We start from the raw sequence: 10,568 nt of genomic DNA, 5'->3' as shown, positions 1-10,568 counted from the left end.
TCCCCCAAGTAGTCCTATTAGCATCAACTACCAATCCTGCACTACAACACAGCCTCCCCTCCCTCCCTTCCCCATTCCCTTATCAACTTACTCGACACCATTCCACTCCCCTACACTTCACACTTATCACCAATACTCCTTCACACTCAATGCACCCCATTCTACTCTGCACTAACCACTAGCTTCATTGTACACACTCACCTCGTACTTTCACACTCTACACGCGCTATGAATTCACCCACTCACCACTTGCACACACTTAACTAACCAGACTTTTATAAATTTCTCAAGCAGGGGAGTGATAGGAGGGGGTTATTCACCAAAACTTTTTTCAGTCAAGACCCTTGGGATATCCCTTCAGCTAGTCATATTCCAAGGTGCTCCTGGATTTTGTGCTTTCCTTTTAAATGGGAAATATAGTATAGCTTGGGGCCTCCCATGTTCACAATAATCATGTGCTCATCATTAGCTAATCAACAAGGGAAAAATCTCACTTCCAGAACTTCTTTGACATGGTATTATGTCCATTTATTGGTTATGTATGTGTGTGTTTAATCCTCATAGCTTTGAACTCTGTTGAAAAATGTTTGGAAGGCAAGTTTATTTGTAAACCACTGTCCATGAAACCCCAACTCGCAAGGAGAGAAATCTTCGTATGCAGTCTTATGTTTCTATTTTTACAAAGAAATTGTTTTCTGAATTTTAAGTTGTGATGATGTGAAAGAAAAATTAGGCCGTAATGATGTAAGTTGACTTCTTGACGAATGATTTAGTCAATTTATTGGGACCATATCATAAACAATTTTATAGTTAAATGTGCCACTGAAAAAGATTTAAAGAATGAATCTGGTTGAAGGTCCATGACTAAATAAGTATCACTTACTTATTCACTTATTTAACACTATGAAATCAGCAAGAATTATGCCTAGGAGAACAGATGTTCTTTCGTGTAGGCGTGTAATCAGAAATTCTTACGTCACAATTATCATTCAGCATGCACCATTCACCATGGGAGAACAAACTCTATGTTCCTTGACCATTAAAATCTAACTTTATCCAGAAAAGCAAGTAATTTATAGCTTTTATTTTATTTTATTTTATTTTTAAATATTTTTTTATCTCTTTGTTCTGTCTTTCCCCTCCTCTCAAAGTCTTGGTTCTTTTCTTTTCTGACCCTTTTAAATTTAAGGATTATCAATACATGACTTAGCTGAAAGCATCCATTGATAGCGATTATTACTCATAAAAGATAAGGGTTGTGTGTATTTTATTTTTTATATATATTGCTTGGAGATACGTACAATATTCATGAAGAAACGACACATTTTTTATGAATTGATCATTCAATTTAATTTAGTGACTAGAGATTATTGGTAGAAGAATACGACAAGGATCTTAGTATCTTTCTATTTCATGCCTTTATGCTGCTTCTTTATTTAAAAGAAAAAAAATTATGACAAATATTTTTTTTTCCCCATTTTCTTGTTTTCAGATTTTGGAGATGTATCCGGTGGTGGAGTGAATTAATGTAATTAGAGTATTTTTTATTTTATTTCTTTCTTTTGGTGAATGTGTAATTGGAAGTATTGACGGGTCCTTTCCGGGTTAATTCCCATCCCTTTGGCGGCAGGAATAAGCACAAGGAGAAATGAAGCTGAAAACATCTTTGTGATTATGAACTTGCCATTTATTGATGTCGTGTGAATCTCATATTGTGTGCCATGTTCATTAACGCGAATATTACGGAGTGAGGGACAGGATAGCGGGCATTTTTGTCCATTTCAAATTTATATAAATCTTTAGAATTGAATATTATTTTTAATTTTTTGATCATATATATAATACTCGTTGCGTTCAAAATTTACACAAAATTTTTAATTGTAAGCATTATTTCTATATTTTTTTTGTCTTATAATTAGTTGTAACTACAAACGGAAAAATGACATTATAATTTTGCTCCCTTCAAAAAATAATAAAAATTCTGACTCTACTATTGTCTCTAATCTCACTGAAATGAAAGTTATAATTCTCCTTTTTGTCTAATTATTTTTCTTAATCAAAGAGAAAAGTTTATGGGTTCGCTTTTTCTGCAGTTACTTACTGCATATAAGTTATCTGTAGTAAGCCCAAACGACGTCGTTTTGGGACGGAAATCATGGTATTTTTGTAATTTTAATTTATTTCAGGGTTATAATAGTCTTTATGTTTATAACTTTTTAAGATTTCAATACCAAAACGACGTCGTTTTGGGAATAAATGCAGATAATTTATCTGCATTAACTACAGAAACATTTTTCCCAAAGTTTATTTGTTAAGAGATTTTTTATTTTTTTTGGTACAAATTTGTTAAGAGATTTAATTATGGGAAAAGTATGTGTCATTAAGGACGTAAAGTTGTGTCATTTCAAGAGAAAGAAAGAAATAGATAAAGAAGAAAAGAGAGTTGATAAAAAAAATTAAAAATGTGGTCTCACCTTTTTGTGAGAGTGAAATGATATAAATTTTGTCATTTAAAAGGATAAACACTTCCTTTAATTATATCGAGGATATTAATGTTGTTTGTTTTAAGTCTTTTAATTTTGTTGTTGCGATCACCTAACACGATTCGTCTATTCTTCCATTGAGACACTTCTGCTACTAAGTTCGAACCAATATCAAATGCGGATAGCCTTATAATTCTGCTATTCAGTTGCTTATGTAAAACCATATGTTGAACACATAAGTGATAAAGAGGCAGAATAACAATTTTTTTTTTTTGGATACAGAATAACAAAATTTTATAACTTGTCGTGTTTTGTTATCTCAAATCGAATGTACAAGGAATCTATAGCTTGAAGCGTACAGATAACTCAGTCTGATATTTGAGCTTGACTGTTTTACTTGCCTTGATGGATTGAAACCATGATTAAATCAAGGCTATAATGTTTTTACAAGGAAGCATATAAGTTATCTATATTCATTTGTAAAACGATATTATTTCGATATTGAAAGATTAAAAAATTATAACAATAAAGATTATTATAACTTTGTAATAAATCATAATTACAAAACATTTTAATTTTTGTTACAAAATAACATTTTTGTCACAAAACAATGTTGTTTTAAGTTCAATAATATAGATAATTTATCTATATTCAGTGCAGAAAAAACCAACTCTTAAATCAAATATAATATACTGTATTTGAGTTTATTTACTTATATGGTAAACAATGAAATGATTCTCAATTGCAAAGTAGGTCCATGCCGTGGATGAACCTTAGTAGCCCACATTGATCTCATGGATGACATCACATAGACGAACCACACTATCTCATGACCCCACCTTGGTGTCTATGTAAAACATACCTAGTACGTAGTGTATATAATAAGGGAAGGGACTGACCTGAGACAAAGAAAATGGGATTGCCCATGTCTTATGAATCTATCTTGTTTTAAGTTTTTTACTGCAAAATCTTAATTATCCATAATACTCTTGATAGTAACATAGATGCTTTTTCCTATCCTACACATAACATTTTCCAGCATGGGTTGTGGTCCATGATAAAAAAACAGCATTTTGCATGTACAGCCACGTTATTCCATTTATGTGGCACTGTTTTGCTGACTTTGGTTTTCACACCATAGGCTTTTAGCCCTTCCTCCTCTTCTTTTTAACATATAAGCTCTCATCACACCCCATTTCCTCTTACAAGCTTAGAAGTGTAGTTCAAGTAGTTTTTTTATTTTTTATTTTTTTTTATCAATGCCTTCTACTACTCTTCAATGGCTAACCCTTGTTGGCATCATTTGGCTCCAAGCCATAAATGGGACAAACACTGATTTCCCTGCTTACTCTTCCCAGCTGAAGCAGCTTCTTTCTATTTCCCAAGTGCAGCTCAATAATCTTGCTTTTGCCTCTGATGCAGGGAAACTTTTTGGTTGGTTTTCTGGCCTTGCTTCTCTTTACCTCCCACTATGGCTTGTCCTCATGATAGGTTCAACTCTTGGCTTAATTGGTTATGGTGTGCAATATCTCTTCATAACCAACCAAATTTATTCTTTGTCCTATTGGCATGTCTTCTTATTAACTTTTCTGGCTGGGAACAGCATTTGTTGGATCAACACAGTCTGCTATGTTGTCACTATAAGGAACTTCCTATCTTATAGCCAAGTTGCTGTGGGATTAACAACTAGTTACCAAGGATTAAGTGCTAAGATTTATACCAATATTGTTGATGCTGTTTCTCCACACAAAAAAGCTGGAACCTTCCTCTTCCTTAACTCTCTCTTACCTGTGATAGTTGGCCTAATAACAGCTCCTCTAGTTAGAGAAATTGAGGTCACAAGTCCTAATAAGTACACGGGTTTTGGGTTTGCTATGATGTTTGTTATTACAATTGCCACTGGAATTTATGCTGTGATGAGCAGCTTGCACTTTTTCACAAGCAAAATACCCTCACTGGGTATCCTGATTGGTATTCTTGTGTCCCTTCTCTTCCCTCTATTAGTCCCAATTTCAGTGAAGATCAAGGAACTAGTGGAGTCATGGAACAAAAATAGAGAAAGACTTAGAGTCTACCATTTAACGATGGAGGAGAATATTAATGTAGAGGTGACAGAGAATGAAGTGAAAGAGGGTGAAGAGAGGAGAGAAGTTCAAGAAGAGGTTAGTGTTAGAGAAGAAATTGGAGTGAAGTTGATGCTGAGAAGAATAGATTTCTGGTTATATTTCTTTGTATATTTATTTGGTCCAACAATTGGTTTAGTATTTCTTAATAACTTGGGACAAATAGCTGAATCCAGGGGTTGCTCTGGTACCTCATCTTTGGTGTCTTTGTCTTCATCTTTTGGGTTCTTTGGCCGTCTCATTCCATCTCTTATGGACTACTTCTACAGGTAATGTGGAACATGTTCTATAACTCCCTAGCTCCCCTATCTAACACCAACCAGGACCAGTGCATTTACCCTCTCATTTAATGCAAATAATGACTATAGACGTGTTAGTTGATCTACATTGATGAAGACAAACAAACTGTAAAATTAAAAGCCACTCCTCTTACTCACATGGCTTCAGCTAACTATTTTGTTTTCAGGGGAAAACGTACAATTTCAAGACCTGCTTCTATGGTGGCAGTAATGGCTCCAACATCATGTGCATTCTTCTTACTTCTCAACAAAACTGACCTTGCACTCTACATTAGCACTGCAGTAATTGGAGTGTGTACTGGAACAATCACTTCCCTTGCTGTTTCTATAACCACTGAACTATTTGGCACTAAACATTTCTCTGTGAACCATAATGTGGTCGTGACCAACATTCCCATGGGTTCCTTTTTGTTTGGCTGCTCAGCTGCACTTATTTACCATAAGGAAGGGCATGAACATGGGAAATGCATGGGCATGGAATGTTACAGGAACACTTTTATCATCTGGGGGTCCTTTTGTTTCCTAGGAACTTTCTTGGCTTTGATTCTACATGCTAGGACTCGCAAGTTTTACTCACAAAAATCGTAGGTTACATGTTTTACTTTACATATTATTTCTTTTAACGAGTTTATAGTTATTATGTAACATAAGAATAGTCTCGTCATAATATACTTACATAATTTTGTGTGTTAATATTTTTATTTTTTTTGAGTGGGGCTCACCTGAGTATGTGTATTTTAAAAATTTTCTTCTTATATTGCATAAGAAGTATATATATATATGGGAAATAATACTCTTATGCTACATAAGAGTATATCATTTTCCTACACTAATTCGTTTTCCGTGTTAATTAATTTTTTTTTTCTTTTTTAATATAAAATATGGGATCCACATTTAACTTCTCTCTACTTTTTTTATCTCCTACAATCCTACAACATAACTTAAACCCTATATATATATATATATATATATATTTTTTTTTGGTAAACATATAAACCCCTTCTTTTAATATACATATTGGAGATTGTCACTTCTACCCCACTCTTGACTAAATTTTACATCAGTGTAATGTAACATAGATTAGATAGGCAACTTCAAAATATAGGCAAAAAGTGATCCATATGCTGCGAGTGTTACTAGCTACTTGGTCATAGTCAATCAATTTATAATTCTATAGCACAATTTATTGGTTAGAAAGTGTTGTCATGGATCTATGGTACGGCAAAAAACGACAACTTTCAACTGTCTGCTGTCGTAAATGAATTATGAGCTGTTTTCAGCCTATTAATGGGTGACCTCTGACCTATTACATCTTCTTTAAAAGAGAAAAATAATTTATCAACACATTAATAATTATTGGTATAAATGGTAAACAGATTTAAAAAAAAAAATTTAATAAAAAATCTTGAATTTAAGTTTGAGAAGGGCAAAAATGATTGTGAGAGATTATCGCTATATGAATTCTATGAAACCCAAACAGTTTATGATGGTAAAGGTTAAGTATAGAATTGTTAAAATGGAATTAGATTTGTTTCTTGTGTGTGAATGAAATTAAATTTGTTTTGGCCATGCATGTGCGTGCTCATGTGGGTGTATGCGCATATGCGTGTGCATAGTTGCATGCATGTGATGTGTATGCATGCGTGTATGTATTTTTGGCCTAACTCGAAAATTTATTTAGAAAATTATAATATATAAAAATTTTAATATTTTTTATATTGTAGGAGATAAATTTATTTCTTTCCTATTTTTATGTGTGAGTAGAGATAAAATTATCTCCTACAACATGAGAAATATTAATCCCTTAAATAATTTAAGAAATTTATATATTTTTAACTTTTGAATTGATATAATTTTTTATATAGGTAAAGAGTTACGATTATTAGAAGAAATCAAAAGTAAATCTTTTAAGCAAGCGAAGATGTTTCGTTATTTATTCCAGTATCAACCTTAAGGGTAGGTTGTGTTGAAATTGTTGATTTGGTTTTACATGGTGCATTATTTGTCAAACATGGTAGGCCATTTATTTTTTACAAGATGTTATTACGGTGGATATTAATTTTCACACTAGATGAAATGGTGTCTATATAAAAGGTACTTAGATCAAATTTTAAACACACAAAAGGAAAACATAGCAAATGCTTTAGAGTTACAGAATGGGTGTATGGTGTACCTCAGTTGGCAACACAGACGGAGTAGAGTGGGAAGAAAACTTAAGTTTGATTCCCACGAAATGTATCTTTGAGAAGATGAAAGAAACTTTATATATGATGAAACCTCGACTCAACATTAGTTTCATAGTTAGCTCAAAGCGTTAAAGTTTGTGAGAATATCCAAAGGACCGATTCATCTCAAAAAGATAATTATGGTCGGTATTGAATTTATAGAAAAAGTTCAAGTTAGAGCATTTTTTCAGATATTTTGAGTGAATTTCATAGAGCTCTTTTGTGATTTTTTCCAGTTTTCACGTAAAATCTTGTATTCTATTAGTATTGATATTTTTTGTAGATGTCAATTTTTTGGCAGACGAAATTGCAAATAAAGTTATTTCATACATATAAACTTAAGTTGTTAATTAATTAATTAATATTGCAGTAGCACGAAGAGACTCCCACCCAATTTACATTTATTTATTGCCGTGATTAATAATGTCAAATTCCTAACAAATTATATTTTTTACGAGAACCTGACAATAGAAGTTGTTATATGATACACTACTAGAAATGTATTTATTATCGACGGAATTTTTGGACAGAAAAAATTTCATTGAAATTTTCGACGGAATTTTTCACGGAATTTGTTTTCCGTCGAAAACTTCGAAAGAAAATAAATTCCGTCAAAAATTTCGACAGAAAAAATATTCCGCAGAAAGAAAAAAAAATTTCGTCGAAGATTTTTGACAAAAAAGAAATTCCGTCGAAAATAATTGAAAAAATTAAAGAAAAAAATTATATTTTGTGAACTTTTCGACGAAATTTTGATTCCGTCGAAGATTTTGGACGGAAAAGTAATTTCGACGAAAACTTTTGAAAAAAAGAAAACGAAAAAAAAATTATATTTTGTGAACTTTTCGACGCAATTTCAATTTCATCGAAGATTGTCGACGGAAATGAAATTCCGTCGAAAACAATTGAAAAAATAAAAGAAAAAGATATTATATTTTGTGGACTTTTCGACGGAATTTCGAATCCGTCGAAGATTTTTGACGAAAAAGGAATTCCGTCGAAAACTTTTGAAAAAAAGAAAAAGAAAAAGAAAATATATATTGTGGACTTTTCGATGGTTAGCCAAATCAAACCTATCGAACTAATGATCTGCATTAATGGTTTTCAAATTCAATTCCATCTGTTTGTGTAATTTTTTTTAGAAAGACAAAAATTCCAAATTGTTAGTACATAGGTGTCTTAAAAACAATCTGAGAGTCAGATGGATCCATGTAAGTATAACAGGTTGATCATTCGATGAACTCAGCTAGCTCCGAGACAACAAAGCATTGCTAGTGGTCTATGTTGTCATTAGATGGATTGGGTCTAATTGGCCCATGCCCATTTAGGTCTGTGGATATGTTGGGCCTAATAAGTCGCAAATAAATACCTTAAGTTGTCTTGAATTATAGCTTATATGGTTTGGGCCGAATAAGGCCTAAGTTGGAAAAGTCCACATAAAGTAGGTGGCATCATGGGTCAAGTTGGAATTTAAAATTTAAAATTTGAATTTAAATATAGTCGTTAAATTAGATGTACTGAAGATGGAGAAAATAAAGGAAATAAATCAATTAGATTGATTGGAAACAAATTAATTAAATTAATAGGCTGAAATTTGGAAAACCAATCAATTAGATTGATTGGATAAGAGTAAGGAAACCAATCTATCGAAAACTTTTTAAAAAAATAAATAAATAAATTATATTTATAAATTTTTTGACTGAAATATAATTCCGTTGAATTTTTTTTTTAAAAAAAGAAATAATATTTTTGAAAACCACTTTTAATATTTATTCACTTTCGTTTTTCACGCTTACCATTCCAGTTTCCACCTTTATTTTCCCACCCTTACCATTCCACTTCCCATTTCCTAACCTAAGGCCAATTTTTCGTTCTTCTCATCTTTCAATCCATAAACTCACCAAACCAAAAAACATGAGCGTTCCTCCACCGCCGTTTATGTGGACCCAGAACCTAACTACCCCAACTTCAACCTTTTTCTATAGTTATTTCTATGGGAAAAGTGTCTATACTTTTAAATTACACAACTTACATCCTTTCACTCTCACAAAGAGGTGGGACCCACAACTTTATTTTTTTTTATCAACTCTCTCTCCTCCTTTATCTATCTCTTTCTCTCTCTTAAAATGACACAACTTTACATCCTTCAAAATTATACACACTTTTCCCTATTTCTATTGTTCTTGTGCAAGTTAAAGTTGATTCCTTTTTGGTGTTTGCAGTGGGAGACAGAGGTAACAATACATTTTTTACTAATTTTATCTTTTACTTTGAGTATTGATACTTTAAAATTTAATGATTATCAATGAAATTTTACTGAGAATTATTATTGGTTTAAAGATTGGCTTGGCTTTGAAGAACTGTAAGACATATATCTCCCATTTTATCCTCTAAAATGTTTGGCAGAAGTAATAACTTTGATTATCTCTAAATGATCAGGCACTAAACTTGTGGGCTTCTTTGACTACCAAAGCTGCTTTGAGCCAAGGATTGATCAACCTTTTGAAGAAACCAAGAGAGTAAACTAAAGCTTATTTAAATTGGAAGATGATGTTCCAGATGAAGAAGATGGTCAGAAATGGAGAAAAAGGCCAAGGAGGGTTCAAGTTAAGGAAAGCCTTGCTTGACCACCGAGGAATATTTAAAGTTCATCCACTTAAAATCATTATCCATATGTATGAAGAACTAGGCTTCTGATCTTAAGTCTATAAAACTTATCACTCTTAGGTTTGAGTACTTTGTGAAGTTAAATATTGTATGTGTTGGAATAGAAAGATTGTGTATTGATATAAAGTTCAAAAAAGTCTGAAAGAAAATTATTTAGTTAAATTATGAAGTCAGTTTCCCATTGTGTATTGATATGTTAAATTTTATTTGTTAATTTTTTAAAATTACAATATATACTACGTAATTGTATAAATATTTTTTAATACTTAGCCTAATATATGATATGGACTTTTGTGCATTTAATATATTGATTAAGGAGATTTGATTTTGATATTATTTACTTTGATTATATTTTTTTTTTTTTTTTGATAACATTGATTATATTTTTTTATCAGGTGCAATATAGCGAAACAGTACGGAGACAAATTTAAAAAAAAAATCTAATCTTTTTCGACGGAATTTGTTTTCCGTCCAAAATATTTACATTAATTTTCGATGGAATTTATTGATTTTCCGTAAAAAAAATTTGACAGAATCTGTTTTCCGTCAAAATCCATTACAACAATTTTTGATGGAATACCATTTATTTTCCGTCGAAATTTTTGGACGGAATTTGTTTTCCGTCAAAAATATTTATATTAATTTTTGATAGAAATTCATTAATTTTTCGTCGAAAATTTTGGACGGAATTTGTTTTCCGTCGATATCCATTACAACAATTTTCGACGGAATTTAATTGATTTTCCGTCTAATATTTTCTACGGAATAAAT

The 10,568-nt window shown here is 31.8% G+C and overlaps 1 protein-coding gene across 1 annotated transcript; it reads left to right on the top strand.

The window, feature by feature from the left end:
• Window positions 1-3,742: 3,742 nt before the first annotated feature.
• LOC133305725 (protein NUCLEAR FUSION DEFECTIVE 4-like) lies at window positions 3,743-5,493 on the top strand. Its single transcript, XM_061505965.1, has 2 exons — window positions 3,743-4,875; window positions 5,073-5,493. The coding sequence occupies exons 1-2, from the start codon at window positions 3,743-3,745 to the stop codon at window positions 5,491-5,493; spliced, it is 1,554 nt and encodes a 517-aa protein (XP_061361949.1).
• The last annotated feature ends 5,075 nt before the right edge of the window (window positions 5,494-10,568 follow it).

Source organism: Gastrolobium bilobum, unplaced genomic scaffold (genome assembly GCF_033153095.1).
Source record: "Gastrolobium bilobum isolate Gb01-03AN ecotype WA unplaced genomic scaffold, APGP_CSIRO_Gbil_v1 utg20385, whole genome shotgun sequence".
NCBI classification, from domain to species: Eukaryota; Viridiplantae; Streptophyta; class Magnoliopsida; order Fabales; family Fabaceae; genus Gastrolobium; species Gastrolobium bilobum.
The sequence above is the reverse complement of the archived record's forward strand: the minus strand, read 5'-3'. Positions and strand labels throughout refer to the sequence as shown.

What these genes read in the sequence shown, in the direction of transcription:
- LOC133305725 (XM_061505965.1), top strand. Translation starts at nt 3,743, where the DNA reads ATGCCTTCTACTACTCTTCAATGGCTAACCCTTGTTGGCATCATTTGG. An exon ending in CTTATGGACTACTTCTACAG is followed by an intron (nt 4,876 to 5,072) that starts GTAATGTGGAAC and finishes TTTTGTTTTCAG; the next exon opens with GGGAAAACGTACAATTTCAA.